This window comes from Macrotis lagotis, chromosome X (genome assembly GCF_037893015.1).
Source record: "Macrotis lagotis isolate mMagLag1 chromosome X, bilby.v1.9.chrom.fasta, whole genome shotgun sequence".
NCBI classification, from domain to species: Eukaryota; Metazoa; Chordata; class Mammalia; order Peramelemorphia; family Peramelidae; genus Macrotis; species Macrotis lagotis.
In genome coordinates, this window is record NC_133666.1 from 537,238,883 (window position 1) to 537,258,760 (window position 19,878).

A 19,878-nucleotide genomic window follows, 5' to 3' on the forward strand; every position below is an offset into this window, starting at 1 on the left:
TGATTAATAAATGTTTATTGATTTAATCACTGATTTTGAAGTTCTGCTTGGACTCTTTTTTACTTTTCCCTCAATTAGTCTGTAAGTAATTCATTCTAATTTTAAGTTCTTCCAACTCATCAAAAATTTGCTCCTTTGTTTTTCTTTACTCTTACATTTCAAAGTGACTGGTTTGTTCTGGCCTTTTCACAAAAAGATCTCCTTTCCTCCTGTAGTAATTATTATACACAGTTTTGCTAGTCAGGTTATTCTTGATTTTATTTAATTTTTTTATTTTTATTTTTTAGGAATAGCATTTTCAATAGCTCTCCTCTACTTTATAATAGCAGCTTCCAAATCGTGTGTGATTCCAACTCTGACTTCTTGGTACTTAATCACTTCCTTTTTGGCTATATCCAGTATTTTTACTTTATTTTGGAAGCTCTAAAATTTGACTGTGATATTATTGGGAGCTCTTCAGGATTTTTTCTTCAGTGGGTGACTGGTGTATATTCTTTTTTTACTTTGTTCTAACAGTTTGGACAGTTTTCTATTTCCGACCATTGGAAATATTGTATCCATTTGTTTGAAAATGAATTTGGTTATGATTTTCAGGTTCAGTGATTCTTGGTTTTCTCACTACTAATTTTCCAGGTCCATTTTTTGTAGTTTGTCTTTTCTATAGCTTAATCTTGTGATTTTGTTTTAATATTTCATGTTGTTTCATGTAATGATTTTCTGTTTGACATCCTAATTTTTAGAAGTCAATTCCTTGGTAAGGTTTCTCACTTTCTGTTTTAAGGTATTAATTCTTTTTGCTATTCTTTCATTCCTTACTGTTCACCTTTTGTAGTTATTTCATTTCTTCCAGATTCTCCTATCCAGGACATTCTTTTTTTCATTTAAGCTTGTTCTCCTCCACTTTCTCTCTTCTTTTGTGTTTACTCCTTGGGTTTTTCTTATTCCCAGGTATTTCTTCACTATATTTATTTTTTCTTCTCTTTACAAATTTCTCTACCCTTGGTTTATGGATTGTGAACTTTGTTTGTATTACACTTTGCTCTCATGACCTGAAATCAGTGACTAAATCTAGACTATCACCTTTTTCAGGGTTGTCTGTCCTTAATCTCATTTCCAATGGTCCAGGTCCAGACTCCTTGGATTCAGTATTAGCGTGTATCTGCTTGGATTCTGGTCTGTCTTGTTTCCTGTGGGATGAAGCCTTTATATCACCCCATGCTATTTTGCTCTCTTCCTTTTTCCCTGCCTGGAGAGGATAGAGGCTTGCTCTAGTACAAATTTGTAATCCATAAATAATAACTAGTATTTATATAGTGCTTGAAGGTTTGTGAAACCCCTTACAAATATTTTCTTGGTCTTATTCACTGGGAGGTATGTGTTATTTTTAATCTTCATTTTACATTTGAGGAATCTTAGGCAAACAGATTAAGTGACTTTCCTGGAATTCCAGAGCCTGAAAGTATCTAAAACCAGATATAAATCAGGTCTAGCACTCTATCCATTGTGTCACCTTGGAAATAAGAACAAGTTTAAGAAAAAGTCAAATGTAATGAAGAAATGCTGTGGATTAGGAAACATACAGAAGGGAAACCTAGAAGAAAAAACATAGTTTCAGACCAAAAAGACCCTCGAGAATTGCTAGAAGAAATGAAACCAGTATTGTTGTTTTTAGTGGAATTGGAATTCTTTAGGGAACAATGTTGGAAGGAGAATAATTTAAAAACAGAAGTTAATGGACTTCCAGAAAACAGACTAGGGGACATGCTAAAAAAAAAGACCCAAATTCAGCAAAAGAAGCATCTTGTGGAAGAAGGGCAGTTTTGCTGGATCATAGGAGGGAATTAAAAGTGAAGGGGTCAATAAGACATAGATATATAGACAGGCTTCATAGGTCACAAAGTAATTGGTCCTCCCTCAGGTGGAAAACCCTGATGTTATTATTTTTGGAACTTGATACCAAACTTTTCTAAGTTTTTTAAGTTCAAATTTCTGCTTTCTTTATTTCTGGACAATTATATATGTTGTTTAAATGTTTGTCATTATTTTTCCTCAAGATGTACAGCCTTGAAGAGATGATCATTGTTTTATGTGCATTGTATTTTCCTTGTTACTTAGTACAGTATATGGCAGAAATTGAGTATTTGTAAAAGGTAGTATTTGATTTAAAGTACTTTTGCATTGTTGCTGATTCATAGATTTCTTAATTTTTGTTTGCAGTTAATGGAGAATCATCTTCATCTGGAGCAATTGATAACTCACCTGCTCTTCGAACTGTAATAGGATCTGAAGAAACTCCCATATCTACTGATTGCACTAATACTACTACTACTACAGATCCTATAACTCAAGAAATTTCTGAGTGCTCTGAAAATAGTGCATACTTTGCCTCAGCCAGTGCAGAAATGGTACATGAAGCTTTAAATACTGTAAACTCTGCCTCTAATTTAAAAAATAGTTCTGCTATTGAAGCCACCAAACCAAGACAGTCTTCTAATGTACCTGAAGAACCTATAAGGCAACAACCTGGAAATTCCATTACAGAACCTTTGCCACCAGGGTATGTTGGACATTTTTGATAGTAATGTTTGTGATGTTTGATATAAGCACCAAGTGTTCATACTACTTTACATGTTTAAAACATGGATTCTAAATAATTTGATCCAGACTTTATTATTCATTTGAGGAATTACTTTTAAAACTAAGAATAATTGTTGGTTTGGTTGTATAGATGGAATTTTCAAACTATAATAGATATTAGAAGTTAAATCACAACAAAAACATTATTTACTAAGGATGCACTTGAGATGGAAAATGAAAAACCTCGAGGAATATTCCTGCAGGTCAATATATTGTCAGTCATTTCTTTTACAATTTCTAGATCTACATTCCCTTATAATGAAAATTTATGTTCCAAATGAGCTGGAACCATGGCAAAATTCTCAACTGAGAAAAGAAAAATTTATTTGTTTTCTCTTTTAGGAATACCTGAGTTCAAATCCGGCCTCAGACAATAATTACCTAGCTTTGTGGCCTTGGGCAAGCCACTTAACCCCATTGCCGTGCAAAAACTAAAAAAAAAAAAATAAAATAAAATAAAGAATTTAGGAGAAAGCTATATAACTAGATAGAACAATAAAGGGCATAATTTTCAAGAGAGCATAAATATAGTGGAAATAATTTTCAGGAACATATTGTTTTCATCACAAAATAAAACTTATAGTCTCAAGTCTAAAATCAAACTAGAATATATTATTATTGAAGATTTTACCAAATAGATTATATCTTTTGCATTATATAGATGGTGGTAAAGAATGTGTCTCAAGAGTTGTCCATAAAATAAATTTTCTTTTCCATTAACTTCCTTTAAAAATTAGTTGTCCAAAAATTAAAGTGTTGTCTTTTTGAGCTGCTATATTAAATGATTATTGTAGCAGTTTTTTCAAAAACTAATAGCTTTTTCAAGTCTTTAGCTTTCAAGATTTTTGGTTACATCTTCATTTTATTATAGATTCTGATTTCTTATAAAAGGTTCTAATACAGATCAGTTTATTTGAGGAGAAATTTTAAAAGTTATACAGAGGTCACACAATTTATTGGGAGCCAGATTTCAGTTGAACAAAGTGAAAAAGTTTCAGACAATTAGAGATTACAAAATAGAATGGAATATTTTAGAAATTAGTGAATTCTTTTACATAGAGATTTTCAAGAGAAGGCTTGACTTAGGATTGACTTATCAAGAATAAAAATGAGATTCATGTTTTATATATATATATATAAAGATGGGTATAGAAACTTTCCAATGTCCTATCTTACTCTAAAGTTCTAGGATTCTAGTTCACTGCTTCATTTAGAGATGAGACCAAGAGAGGTGAAATGCTTTTTCTAAAACCACAACTTTGGTTAGTTCATAATTATAATGCAGGCCCTCTGACATTTTGTACTATTTTTTTTTTCATTATATCACAAAATGTAAGGGTTTGAGAGTTTGAAGGGATCTTAGTGATCCTCTAGTATAATCCACAACTAGAAGAAACCCTCACTTTAATATATTCCCAAATTGATCATCTTGTTATCCAAGTAATAGACATTCTACCTCCTGACTAGTAGATAGTATGTTACCTTAATTATGAGTTTCAGATTATAAAGACTGATTAGAAGTCTATAAATTATTGGATGAATTCCTTTGTATGTAGATTTTTTCTTCTAAGATTTTTTTGTAAAATGAATTTCATCCCATTCCAAGTGAACAATAGAACACCTTGCATAATGTTTCATTAATAAATGTTGTTTTGCAGTAATAGCATTAATATGCTGTTCACAAAATCCATCTTAGAGTCTTATTACCTCAGCTGAAACTATTCTAATCTTATCCTATCATAACTAGTTCATCCTTATTTATTATTTTCCCTTTCTTCCAATTACCTCAGGTTTTCAGAGATCAAATATTTACCCCACCTTCTCCTTGCTTCCTTTTCTCCCCTTTTTCATGGCAACCTAAGAGTATATCTCTATGAAAATAGTTTCCCCTTACAATAATGTTTATCTCAATTAGTAATGAGACAGAATGTCTGTGATATTGTCTCACAAACTCATTTTGAATAAAGCATAGATATTGACTCCATCTGGCATAATTTATATGATAAGGATGAGATCCTTATCATAAATAAAAAAGGGTTAAAAATAATTAGAATTTTTTAAAAATATGTTCCAGTGGGGTAGCTAGGTGGTACAGTAGATAAAGCACCAGCCCTGGAGTCAGGAGTACCTGGGTTCAGATCCAGTCTCAGACACTTAATAATTACGTAGCTTTGTGGCCTTGGGCAAGCCACTTAACCCTATTGCCTTGCAAAAACCAAAAAAAAAGTAAAGAATTTAGGAGAAAGCTATATAACTAGATAGAAGAATAAAGGGCTTAATTTTCAAGAGAACATTAGAAAAGGAAGTTGGGCATTGCTCAACTATAATGAGTCACTTGTGTTTGAAAAAACAAAATATTTAACGAAAAAAAGCAAATTGAATATAGAATATTAATAAAAATTTAAACCAGTGGTAACTAAGTGACTCAGTGGCTAAAATGCAGGAAGCTGGAGTCAGTTAGATCTCTGTTCAACTGTCAGGTCTCAGATACTAGCAAGCTATGTGACTCTGGGTAAGTCATTTAACCCTGTTTGCCTTATTTTGTTTTGTTTTGTTTTTGGTCAAGAAAACCCAAAAATGGGGTCACAAAAAGTTGGACATGAATAACAATCATTGACACAAATCACAACCTGTTGAAAATATCAAAACTCTGATATTATGACTAGATAAAATTTTAGGTATTTTGCTGTTTTTGTTAGAATAGGAAATGTAACTTTTTATGTCTGGCCTTTTGACATGGTATGCATATACATATTGGAAAAATGGCTGTGAAATGAAACCACTTTTAAACTTTTTCCATTCATTTTTATTATTAAAGAAGAGCTTTCAAAATACTATGAAAACAACTTCAAGGAATTAATTTTCCTTTCATTTTCTATTATTCCCAATATAGAGAGAATCTGATTATTCAGTTTCCCTCTGCTTATCTCCTACTAAGCCATTTTTTTTTAAGGCAATCGGGTTAAGTGACTTGCCCAAGACCACACAACTAGGTAATTATTGTCTGTGGCCGGATTTGAACTCAGGTCCTCCTGACTCCAGGGCCCATGCTCTATCCACTGAGCCACCTAGCTGCCCTCTTACTAAGCCATTCTTAATCTTTCTCCTTTGGACCTCTTTTTCTTTTCCAACTTAAAAAAATCCAAATGTTTAGAGAATGGTTTATGTAATGGGAAATGATTTTTCTTAAAGTGCAAGTCCAGTCATATCAGTATCCCTTTATTTCTTCCCCCCCTCCCCCCAATCTCTGGGGTTCCATATTGACTCCAGGAACAAATATAAAATACTCTGACATTCAAAGCCCATCATAGCCTAGCTCTCTCTTACATTTCCAGATTTCTTTCACTTTACTCCCATCTAAAATCTTTATTGGAAACCTTTCCCAACTTAATGTAATTCACTTACTTGGTATATATTTGTTTGTATATTCTGCCTCCCTTTGATTTTCATCTCCTTAAGCACTAAGGCTCTGAGGCTGCATTTTTAAACCTCTTTTTTGTGTGCATTTAACAAATCTTTAGTTATTAATTGATACCAACATGAAATAGTGATGTAATTATAATAAAGTAGAAAATAAAAATTTAAAAGACACTAAACTTATAGTTCAAAGAGCCAGATTCAAGTTCTGTTTCTGATAGCCCATATCATGGATATGATTTCTGACTCTGATAGTTGATAGTTGAGACTGTGATTAAAATGTAAAGGGAATGGTACATAGTTCTCCCAAATTTTGGCACTCAAAGGAAGGTGGAGAGAACATAACAGGCTGATAAAGAGTGATAATGACAGGCACACTCAGAGGAATGAATTTTTGTGGAGCAGCAGCCCCATCTTGTGACATTTTAAGTTGTTGCTGCTAAAGACATTTGAATCAGTGTCAGATTTTTCAGCTTCAGGCTTTAATGACAGAAAAATCTTTTTGGTATTTAGTACTTGAAATTATGCCAAATACTAGATTTGACACAGAGGTTAGAAGTATTTAATCAAATTTCATCATTCCCATAGTACTTTGAATTCTCTTAATGTTCAGTTTTGCTTAAGCTTCTATTCTCAGTTTAAGTACTGGCTCTGGAGTGCCATTGGCCAAGATTTTTAATTTCACCATGCAGTAACACTTCACCAATGAAATTATGTATACACTCTTTATAAAGAAAGATGATAGGATGATGATGATGATGATGATGATGATGATGATGATGAGTTTCCTATTCCTTTTATCTAAAGCAGTAATTATTAATGAAAAAGAAATATTTAAGAACGAGCCATAACTGGGGTGAATCGATTTCTTTGAATCATTAATTCTTTTTGGTAAATATTTTTTGTGTCAATTATATTATATAGGTGATGTTTTCATAATGTCTTAGCTTTTTTTTTCTTACTTGAAGGTGGGAACAGAGAAAAGATCCTCATGATAGGACCTATTATGTTGACCATAACACAAGAACTACAACGTGGGAGAGACCGCAGCCTTTACCACCAGGGTAATTTAGATGCTTTACATATTTTTAATGGGGTTTTAATGGTGTTTAGTCACATAAATATTCACATGTAATCAAAAAAAATTACCTTTTACTATGCCTATAAAGCATCATTAATTAATAAATAAAAGGTGAATTTATTTAGGTTTTGAGGCAAACTAAATTCTTTCTGAGGTTTTTCTGAGATTGTCCATTAGAAAATTTTTTTTAAACAGCATTTTTGAACACTTTAGAGGAGTACTATCCTGATTATTTAATATTATTAGCCCTCTAAGATTACCTGGATTTAAATATATTTTTGTAGAGAGTCAAATAAACCACATGATTTTACAGTTCACATTTACAAGTATAAAGCTGAGATAGATCAATGATTAATTTAGTCAGATAAAGGTAAAATTTTGTTATTGTAATCATAAGTTAACTGACAGAACAATTGTCATGCTCCTTATCTACAGAATGAGTTCCTAGTCCTTGACTTGATTTTCAAAACTCTCCACTATCTGACCTACACTTTACCAACTTAACTCCTGCTCTAAATTCACTGTACCTTTACTACCAAACTTTTCAATTCATATTCAAACTTAACCTTGTGCTTTTTTGCCATAGTTTTCTTGCTGTGACTTAACACAGAATTCTTTTCAGTACTTAACTCAGATGCTACTTCTGTCATGAAAGTGCATTGGATTTAGAATTAACAGTCTTAGGTTCAAATCTTAAACTTGTCACTTCATTCCTCTGTGAAGTTGAGTTAGATTACTTAGACTTCTCAGATCGACAATTTCCTCATCTGTAAAATTTGGACTAAAGGCCCTTCCATCTCTAAATTTTGCTAACTATATTTCAGTAATTGATTTCCTTGCATTTGAAAATAAACTGAAAGTGGGGCAGCTAGGTAGCATAGTGGATAGACTATTGACCTTGGAGTCAGGAGGACCTGAGTTCAAATCCAGCTTCCGACACTTAATAATTTCCAAGCTGTGTGACCTTGGCAAAGTCATTTAACCCCATTGTCTTGCCCCCAAAAAACTAAACTGAGAAAGGTCCCATAAGTTTTACCAAATTGTCAGAGGTGGGTCCCATTACATAAAAAGATTAAGAACCCTTTGGCACAATGAAAGTTTTGTCTTTCTAAATCCTATTATAGACTGCAGATCATACCATAGAACTTTGTATTTTGTCTAATTGTTTGCTTTTTTTCTCTTCTTGAATCAGGTACGTTCATTTCTGTATCTTTCCTAGTGCCTAGGTAAATTTCTTCCTTGTAGGCACTCAAATATTTTAAAAGAACAATTAATTTATACTGGCAGGTTGCCTGTAGAAAAAATGCTTTTGCCCATGCTGATTACTAGACCACATATTGTTCATACTCTAAGGAAGTTATCTATGACTTATTGTTGTTTTCAATATTAATGAAAGAACTGTTTTTTTCCCCTGACCTTTCAAGTAGCATTTTCCTTCATATCTTTTCTTTCTTGAGTACTCTTCTTATCTAAACAAAACTGACCAAATTTCCAAATAAACTAGAATTAACCTTTTTAGTGAATATTACCATGTCCCTTATGTTAGATAATTGATGTTACAGTAAGTCTTTAAACAGAAGAGCAGGCCCTATGGGAGCCTAGCATCTTGACAAAAATGGTCATAGACACGTAAGTTTAGAGTTGGAAGGCACTTCAGTTTCTTTCATCTTGTCCAACTCCCCAATTTTACAGATAAAGAAATTTAGTCCAAGAGAAGTAAAATGTCTAAAGGCACACAGAGATGACAGTCAGAAAAATTTGAAATGAGAGCATAGAAATTCCCCAATATTATTTTGGTCTCAAAAGGTTGCCTTACTTTCTTTTTGGGAATCTGCTATCTGTAATCCATGAATTTTTTCTTCACCACTGGTGAGTCAAACACAAATATGAATGTCTTCCTGCCTCACCTGTGACTTAGAAAGCCACAAATTAACATTAAAAATGTTGCATAGTATTTTTATTTATTTTGTTAAACATTTTTCAATTTTTAATCTGCTTTGCTTCACCAGTAAGATTTATATGCTGGGAATTTGGCACTTTTTTAGAGCATTTTTTAATGTATTTATATATTTAGCAAGAATTTCATTCTCTCCAATTGGAGGAGGAAAGAATGAGAGAATAAATTATCAATATCTTGTTGATTCTACTGCATAAGATAGATTATTCTAAATTTTGATTTGTTGCTGAAATCTTTTAAACCAGGTTTTTTTCAATATAGACACCTTTATTCTGTCATTTTTTTTGTTTGTTTTATGTCCCCTGTACCTGCCTAGAGTAAATATACTCAAAAAATTATTGAACAAAATTACCATATACCTCTCCTTTCCTTTCTTGGCCTAGAAACATTTTCTTCATGGCTATGGCTTTTCAAATTTGTGAAATTACAAAGCCTAGTATTGATAGTTGACTTCGTAAAAAATATATCTCATTAAGTAAGGTAGACTTCTGTATATATAGCACAATAGTTAACTCAGGATATTCTTGTTTTCTTCTTTAATATGTAAAAATCGTGATTAAATAAAAGTGGCATGAGGATTTTTGTGATCTCAGGAAATTCTTGATATATACTTAAGAGCTACTATAAAATACTAAGTTAATCTTCTATTTTTATGTGGATGTATAATTTTGGAAATTTTGTATTTCTTTAATTCATTAAGACTTTAGAAATTAAATGCCACATTCAATATAAGCCACAAAAGTTTTAAGAATAAAAGTATTTTGTTTCTCGTATTATGGGGGTTTGAGACTTTTTTGTTTTGTTTCGGGGACAAGTTGGGAAAGAAGAGTTGATGATCGTGGAAGAGTTTATTACGTGGACCATAACACCAGAACAACAACCTGGCAGCGACCCACTATGGAATCAGTCAGAAACTTTGAACAATGGAAGTCTCAGCGTAACCAACTTCAAGGAGCTATGCAACAATTTAACCAACGATACCTCTATTCGGTAATTAGTATATTATAAAATAGCATTTCCCCAGGTGTGTTTTTTGTTTCTTCAGTTTAATGCATTGTCTCTGTAAGCCTGCACAATTTTTGCTATTTTTACTGAACAGTTACTAATTGAATAATCATTGTTGTTTTAGGTGAATTCTGCTAAGAGCGGGTGTGTGTGTGTGTGTGTGTGTGTGTGTGTGTGTGTGTGTGTGTGTGTGTATGCACATATACTCACATAGATTGCTTCTTTAGAAATATGGGTGGTTTTTATTATTTATTTGTTTGAAGAATTTCTGTTCACTGCTAGAATATTTCTTTGTGTAAAAGACTCTTCTTTTATCTTATATCTGCCCTTTACAAAAATGACTTTGTTTCTTTATAGTTAGGCTTATCCCCCCCCCCCATAATGGTAATGCATTGTCACTGGTATATTAACACTAGGTTCACTAGATGCCATTTATAAAATTATTGCTGACTTGCTTGAAACTCAAAACAATAGTGTGAGGATTAAGATTTTCTCCTTATTGATGTGTAAATATAGATGACTATATTATATGAGCATGTAGTGAAGCAAAATGGTCCTACAGGAAATGACTTGTAATATTGCAATACTGTTTGCAATAGATGTGTTAATCTAATGCATTTTAAAGAAGCTTTCATTCGAAGCTTATAAACACCAATCACAAATTATCAAATAAACATATATATATAAAATAAAGAATTAAATCTTATGTAGCTAAATTAATAAGCAACCCTAAAATGTATTTTCTTTATGAAGCGACATCAGGTTCTTCTACCTTTGACTTTATTTACTATTAAAAAAAATTTTCCCTTCCATTCATGTTGACATCTTAGCTACTTTGATACTTAGTACTTTGGTACTAACAGATAACATCATTGTCTGATTGTACATAGCTGGACAGGAGTTGGAAGACTTTTTCTAGGCATAGGTCTCGGTTAGACCTGGGACTAAGAGTACTCAGGTTGTTACAGATAACATGGTTTATGATCAGTATGGTGGAATGGATAGAATACTAGAGGTAGAATTAGGAAGACTTGAGTTTGAATTCTACCTCTGATGCTTACTCATCAACTATTATTAAGTTTCCAAAGTCTAGCTTTTTCAGCTATAAAGGAAGCATTAATAATTCCTAATGTATCTACATTTCGTGACTTTTTGTGAAGCTCATTTGAGAAATATAAAATAATTTATAGAACTTTTAAAAGCTCTATAGAAAAGTCAGATGTTTTGATAAAAGAATGCCTGGGGTAAATGCCATTTAACCCCATCTTATCCCTTGATTTTTTTGTGTAATTTGGGCAAAACTCTTTTCAATGAAGTCTTTGATCAGACTTTTTTCACTTCACTTCCATAGCCACCTGCTGAATTCAGTTCTTTATGTCTTGCTTGAACTATTGCAGTAGTCTCCTAATTGCTCCCTCTGCTTCAAGTCTCTCCTCCTAGTTCCCCCACTACCTAGCTACCAAAGTGATTTTCCTACAGTAGAGTTTTAACCATGGTCAGTCCTCTTAGCTAGCAAACTTTAGTACCTTGAAGATTAAATATAAACTCCTTTGTTTGGTATTTAAAGTTCTTCCCAACCTGAACCCATCTGCCTTTCCAGCTTTTGTTGTACATTACTTCTTTGTATGAACTCTCTCATCTAGTGTTCTTCCATATCATTTATCATGCATATCATTTTGTCTACATGACTTTGCACTCACTTTTCCCTCCCTGCTTGGAATGCCCTCAACTCTTTAGCTCCACTTTTTAGAATTCTTTATTTCCTTCTTCACAGCCTAAAGAGCACTTCTTGGTCCCCCGAAAAGCTAATATCATTCCCTCAAGGATACCTATTAGATATTGTTTCTTTTGGCTTTTGTATATTTGTTTGGTTTATTGATCTGTAGAAGGAAGGGAATTAACTAGCTAATTTTAAGATCTTTTTCAGAGTTGTGATTCTATGTCTTCCAGGAACCAAACCCCAGGAAATTAAAAGAACAAGAGAGCCAGGGTACAGAAAGTGAATAGAAAAACTGCAGGATCTAGGTTAGGGAAAGCATTGATTACTAGATCAACTTAAAAGATGAGGTAAGACTTTACAGAGAAGGAAAGAAGCTATTTTGAAAATTCTAGACAGTTGGGTCTCTATTTCTATAGCAGAAAAGATCTGATGACCTGTGTCATAGCAACTGGCTTTAAAACTCACAGGGGAATGAATGTATTTTTTTGGGGGGGTTAACTCATGTTCAAACCCTATTTGGGGCTTTCTTGGCAAATATGTTGGAGTAATTTGCTATTTCCTTCTCTTGCTCATCACTTGGAGTCTCACATTCAGTCTCTGGAAATACTTGGTTTGCTATGAGGGCAGGTTCTATTCTTGAGACTTGTACTCACTTAATAGTATATAAACTAGGGTCTCAAGCTCTAGATAGGGAGCTTGGTGGAAGAGAAAAAAGTGCAATGTACTATCTCTTTTTTTAAGAGGAAAGTCATTTAGTCAGCAAGCATTTATTCAGACTCTGTTATGTGTGTTGACATTACAAAGAAGGTCAGAAATCTCAGATCCTGCTCTAGAGGAGCTCACAGTCTAGCGGGGAAGCCACTATATAAACAATCAGGTACAAACAAGCTGAAAGGTATCAGAGAAGTCCTAATATTAAAAGGAAGGTTGGGAAAAGCTTCTTGTCACTAGATCTGAGTGTCACCAAAATTACTTTTATTACATAAGGCTGACTTTATTATAAAGTACAGTTGTAAAATGATTAGACTTAAGGTAATATAGCTTAGAATTTGAGTTCTGGTAACATCTTTGAACCTAATCTCACACTTTTAAAGTAAGGGAGGGTTCTCTTCTCAAATGATTTCTAGCACTAAATCTGATCTATTCTTTGTCTCAGATTAAACTAAAATTTCCCCTACATTCATCTACATCTCTTAATACATGAAAGTCCAATAAAGATTCTTTTACTAGTTAATCAATTTATTGAGCACCACAGATAGTGCACTATCCCCTGGGAATTTAAAGACAAAAGTAAGGCCAAGCAAACTTTTATTTGGAAAGTAAATAATATCTATTTAGAGTTATCTCTTTAAAACAATATTAATTATTTTGCATTCTACTTAGTACACATATACATATGCAATCTAACATGTACATATGCAGATGTATGGAATAAGTTAGTATTTTTCACTTTAAGATTTGCAATATATTTATTCTTTCATCTGATCTTCATAGCAGCACTGTGAGATTGATGATATTGTTATCTCCATTTAAAGATAAGCAATTTGATTCCAGAAGAGGTTAAGTGAATTTTCCAGAATCACACAGTAAATGTCTGAGGTGGTATTTTAATCCACAACTACCATGTTTATCTTCTCGGCCAGGCCATATATTTGTAATTGAATGTAATTAGCATATAAGTATTTGAGGTGGAAAAGTCCTAGCATCTGGGGGACATGAGAGCTGGTCTCATTTAGAAGACTGTTTGAACTGAATGTTGAAGGAAACTAAAGATTCTTTTCAAAGGCAAATTTGAGGAGAGAGTACATTCCAAGTATCAGGGAAACATGACCCCCAATACCTATAAAAATAATGAGAAAACAAGAATATATTCAGATCCCAGTTTGAATTGGAACATTTTTGATTTCTTCCTGTCATCTAGATAAGATATGTCTTGATCAGGTACTATAAGTCAGTAAACATTTATTAAGAGTCTACCTTGTAGGGGCGGCTAGGTGGCACAGTGGATAAAACACCGGCCCTGGAGTCAGGAGTACCTGGGTTCAAATCCGGTCTCAGACACTTAATAATGACCTAGCTGTGTGGCCTTGGGCAAGCCACTTAACCCCCTTTGCCTTGCAAAAACCTTAAAAAAAAAAGTCTACCTTGTGCCAGGTATTGTGATAAATACTGGGGATTCAAAGAATGGCAAAATAGTCCCCCATGTAGGGAGTTTACAATCTGAGTTCCTTTTAATTGAATGACAATATATCAAAAGAAGCTTAAAATTGGGGACAGAGAGCTTGTGGGGCAAAATGGGGGGGCCGGAGGGTACCCCAACCTGGGGCATGAAATCCAGGAGTGCAGACTGGTGAAAATAGAAAGCAAAGTTTTCATTGAGAACCTCAAAGGTATGGGGAAGAGGGCATCCATAGGCAACAAAAGATGATCAGTAATTGGATGGAACAATTTTTTTACTCTAATGGATTTTCTTCCCTTTCTACGTAAGGGGAGAAAGGGGCCTGTATATTCTTATAGTCCCCATTCCTTACCTGGCTGGTGATTTGAATTGAAACAGATTTGTAGTGTACGTGCAACATTTTTATTCTTTCTAGCTATGATTATTAATAGCATTAAAATCCCTTCTGCCAAATTCTTTATTCACGATAATCCTGCGAGGTATGTATTTTGAAGTATAACTATTTCCCATTTTTTCAGATGAATAAAATGAGACTCTGAATGGCTTAGCATCTTGAATATGATCACATAACCAATCGCTGTCTCCCCAGACAGTGATCAAACCAAGTTTCCTGACTTCAAGTCCATCATTCTTTCCCCTATATCACATGTATGAATCAGACCAATGTTACAGATTCATTCATATATACACATACATATACATAGCTTTTATTGTAGTTATAGTACCACTTTGTAAAGGCTAGAAAGAATGAATAAAAAGTCTGGATTATATAATATTTTTAAAAAATATATAAATTAATCTCTAAACCTCAGTATTCTCATCTGGAAATGAGGAAGTTTGTTAATGGTTTCTAAGATCATTCTTAACTTGAGTTAAAGACATATACTAAATAGATAATTTGCTTTCCAAATGAAAGTCTGCTTGACCTTATTGAATGACTAAATAACTCAGAAGTAATTAGCATCCATTCATTAATAGTCTGTGCCTGTAAAATAGCTTGCTTTTCTTCTTTGTCCTAAATATGCCTTTGATTGTTAATGGTTTCTAAGATCATTCTTAATTTGAGTTAAAGACATATACTAAATAGATAATTTGCTTTCCAAATGAAAGTCTGCTTGACCTTATTGAATGACTAAGTAACTCAGAAGTAATCAGCATCCATTCATTAATAGTCTGTGTCTGTAAAATAGCTTGCTTTTCTTCTTTGTCCTAAATATGCCTTCTGAAACTTTATTTAGAGTACTTCCTAAACATTTTTATATTAAATAATAATTAAACTTCAGACTTTATTATTGCATTATCACAGAATCTGAATTAATATTTTTAGAATACTTGTATTTGAAAGATAAATATTTAGGCTATGGAATATCTGAATTGCTTTAATTGGAGTTCTATAAAATATATAGAAATATATATAAAATATATATATATATATACACACAAATTGGAATTCTAGCAATATATAAAACTATAACTATCTCTGACTATACTTTACCTACTCCTAGATGATAATATTATACTGTAGAAAAGTGAAAATTTGATTGGATTTTCATTTTCATTACTTGCTAGTTTTATATGGAACCTTCCACATATTGGAGGTACTTAATATTTGTTTTATTTGAACAAAATTAAATCAATCCTAAATTTATAGTTCCATGTGGCCAAAGTATCTATGTGTGTGTGTGTGTATGAATTAATAAATCTTTGCATGAAAGAGAAGTAGATATTAACCAGAACCAACTAAGAATATTAAATAGCAAATGTATAGAGAATTATTTCCAAAGAAAATATAAATTTAGTACAGGGAAAAGGGGGAGAAGATTGGTAAATTTTCATAAGTCAGACTTTTACAATTGAAATATTTCCTTCTTTATATTTTTTTTAAGATTTTTTTTTTTTTTTTGGCAAGGCTATGGGATTAAGTGGCTTACCCACACAGCTAGGTAGTTATTAAGTGTCTGAGGCCACATTTGAACTCAGGTACTCCTGATTCCAGGACTGGTGCTCTATCCACTGTGCCACCTAGCTGCCCCTCCTTTTATATTTTTTACAGACATTTCTATATTCTTACTAATTAAGTTAGTTTTTTCTTCTTGTACTTAAGTTACTGCAATTCTTTAAAGGATTAGATATTGCTTTGGTATGGTTACTCCTTTGGTTAAAAATCACAACCCTGTCATACATTGGTATTTGATCTTTGTAAACTGTAATAAATATTATTTAACTCAAGATGATGCCCTGGTGATGATGGTTTTTCTCACTTAGCTAAGGCCAATCATTATCTGTTGCTGTTAGTCTTTTGATTTGGGAATATTTTGACTCATATTTGCTTTTCTTATAAGTTTTATTACAATTTCAAAAGTTCATTTATTTTTAAATTCAGAATAATTAAAATATAAATTATTCAGGTGTAATAAAGTACATCTTATGATTATTAAATATTCATATTCAGATTTCTATTCTTTAACTAAATTCCATTTCCTTAGTGGTTGTCTCCATAATAGCTATATAACTGGGAAAAATATATATATTTTCTATACCTGGAAAAATATACTTTTGAACAGTCTTATATTTTAACCTGTTTTCCCAGTAACTTACGAATTTGAACAGATGGGACTGTCAAATACCATTAAACGATTTCCTTCCAATTTTGAAATTCATATAAACTTCAGAATCTTGAAGTTGGGAAGACATTATGATAGACTAGGAAAAAGACAGTTTAAAAACAAAGACCTTGGGTTCAAACACTTGCTTTATAAATTGTGTCAATCTTTGGATCTCAGTTTCCTGATCCACAGAATGACATGGTTAGATTAAATGGTCTCTAAGGTGCTTTCCTGGCTCCATATATGTGATTCTGTACCTCTCAGAAGAATAGAAAGGTTTAAACATAGATAATAAATAGACTAAGTTTACTTCCAATTTTTTCAGTTGGCTTTGAGAAATAGTGAATTGAAGGAAAAATTGATAGGAATTATCATGGAAAAGAGTTTTTTGTATTTTTCCTTTCAAACTTCATGATGTTCTTAAAGCTTAGTTGAATATCGTATTGTGGCACCAACAATATAATCCTATGTATACTTGATCAACATTAGCAAAAGCACTGCTTTTATAATTCCTTTAATTTCTCTCTGTTTTGTCGTGGTGGCTGATCTTTCATTGAATTGTCTTGTGTAAAGGCCTCCAAGAAATATGAGGGAAAGTTCAGAGCACAACGATAGTTGCTGCCTCACCAGACCTTCTCAGAAACATGTGGAAACCTTAGTTGTCCTTCATATGAGATAAATCCATTTAACTCTTTCTTCAGGTTGGGTTTTTTTGTTTGTTTTTTTAGGTTTTTGCAGGGCAAATGGGGTTAAGTGGCTTGCCAAAGGCCACACAGCTAGGTAATTATTAAGTGTCTGAGACCGGATTTGAACCCAGGTACTCCTGACTCCAGGGCCCATGCTTTATCCACTGCGCCACCTAGCCGCCCCTCTACAGGTTTTCTAAGACAGAACCACGATTATCTCCAAATTAATATATTGAGATAGCAGGGTAGAATAATCAATAGAATGCTGAACCTAGAGTCAGGAACTATGTCATTAGCTATGTAACTCTGGTCAAGTTACAACCTCTTGCTTCAGTTTCCTCATCTATTCAAAGAAGTTAAAAATAATACCTACCTTAATTTCAGGGTTGTTGTGAAGATCAAATTAGATTAATATTTATAAAGCACTTTGCAAACCTTGACTTTATAAATGTTCTTCTTATAATAGAAGGAAGATTTTAATTACATTTTTTGTAGGGGGGGATACATCTTAAACTCCCCAGACAATTATGATTGCAACATGACAAATTTTCTTTGGTTGTGTTTTTTTAAATTAGAGAACAAAAGGTGTTTTGTGTTGCCCTCCCTCTCCAATTTTGCCATAAATAAGTAGTAAATTCTTAGTGAGTATTTCTATAAAATGGACTTAAAAAAAAACAAGATTTGTCAACCTAGACATTTAGAAAAATGCTTTCCATGGCAATTCAAGTTTAAAACTTAATAGGCTTTTCATGAAGATCAATGATTTACACTGGTTTACACTAAACATATACACACATGTGCAATTCAATTTAGTAAACATTTATTATGAGCCTACTATGTGCCAGATACTGTCCTCAGGTCTGGGATACAAAAAAGGACAAAAGACAGTCCTTGCTCTTGAGGAGCTTTCCAATGGAGGAAATCACATACTAACAAAGATGTACAAAGCAAGCTATATACAGAATAAGAAAAAAAAGAGGAAAAGCAATATAATATGTTAGATCTTTATCTGTGTGTAAACATATCTATATGTTTGTGGAATTTTTAGAAAAATAATTTGAACTCAAGGGATGGCTTGGTGGCACAGTGGATAGAGCACTGGCCCTAGAGTCAGGAGGACCTGAGTTCAAATCCGGCCTCAGACACTTAATTGCCTAGCTGTATGACCTTGGGCAAGTCACTTAACCCTATTGCCTTGCCAAAAACAAAAAAAATTAATTTAAACTCTAATATAGTTTAAAGAAATCTCGTCTAAAATAAATACACATCTCACAAAAATGAATGCTGTTCTTCTACATATCTTATTTGCTCATTTAGGGATAGCTAGTGGCTCATTTGATAACTTATTTGGTATATTGTAGCTTAAAAACAAACTTGTTTTAAAAGAGCTCAATCACTAAAAAATTTTATGCACCTTAAAAGCCTGTTAAGGGGCGGCTAGGTGGCACAGTGGATAAATCACCGGCCTTGGAGTCAGGAGTACCTGGGTTCAAATCCGGTCTCAGACACTTAATAATTACCTAGCTGTGTGGCCTTTGGCAAGCCACTTAACCCCATTGCCTTGCAAAAATCTAAAAAAAAAAAGCCTGTTGACATAAGTATTATGAATATAACTAAGATTACTCATTTAGTAATCTCTGTTATTGGGACAATTAGGTATCACAGTGGGTAGAGCACCAGCCCTGGTGTCAGGAGGACCTGAATTCAAATCTGACCTTAGACATTTAAATAATTATCTTACTGTGCAACCTTGGGCAAGTCACTTAACCCTATTGCCTTGCAACACCCTTCCCTCGCCCTGAAAAAAAAATCTCAGTTATCTGTCTTCCTCTAGATTTTTTTCAGTTTTTTTCTAGTTACAATAGGAAGCTTGGGGAAGGGACTGGTGGTAGTAGCAGACTACAGTAACAAATTATCAGGTGACAGCAAAGTGTGAAGATAGAGGAAATAATCAGGAAAGCCTAGGAATTTGGGACCATTTAGTGTGGGAGCAGATAGTCCTACCCATCTTAAAATTTCATGCATGTCATTGAATTATAGCACAATGTGGTAATTAATATTAATAATCATGAGATTGGCTCATCAAGAAAAAGTTGGAATTGCATTCCATATTATATGTTTAAAATAGCAAAAAAAACTAATACACATTTCAAAAATTTTCATCAAAAGTTTAACTTCTTAAAGTTTCATTCATAAAGCTTAAGGGGTTAGCTTTACCCTGAGAAAATTATTTCTTCCAGGAAACTCAGTTCACTGCTAATATGACAGATGTCTCCAGTTATATTTCATTGCAATTATGTTCTTTAGGTTAAAAAGTTAAAAAAAATTCTTTAGAATCACTTCTTGTAAATTATTTGGATATAACTCCATTTTTTAAAAAAATTTAGCTGTTGTGACTGCCTTTTTTGACAAATTGATTAATAAAAGTAGCAGATATTGAAAATGTATTAATCATGCATAAAGATAAATTCTCCTATATTTTACACTTCCAGTACCATTTTTGCCTAAAAATTTTAATAGAACTGATAAAAGCATAATTTGTAAGTGCATTTTCTGGTTCTGCTTACACAAGTGGAACTCAACACATATT

General features: G+C 32.9%; 1 protein-coding gene across 7 annotated transcripts in view; it reads left to right on the plus strand.

Moving 5' to 3' along the window:
- WWP1 (WW domain containing E3 ubiquitin protein ligase 1) overlaps nucleotides 1–19,878 on the plus strand; it is a 135,411-nt gene that overhangs the window by 80,014 nt on the left and 35,519 nt on the right. For all 7 annotated transcript variants that reach the window (XM_074199594.1, XM_074199591.1, XM_074199592.1 and 4 more), the window contains 3 exons: nucleotides 2,218–2,557; nucleotides 7,023–7,118; nucleotides 9,908–10,082. In XM_074199594.1, coding sequence (XP_074055695.1) covers nucleotides 2,218–2,557; nucleotides 7,023–7,118; nucleotides 9,908–10,082 — 611 coding nt within the window. The remainder of the gene's footprint in view (nucleotides 1–2,217; nucleotides 2,558–7,022; nucleotides 7,119–9,907; nucleotides 10,083–19,878) is intronic.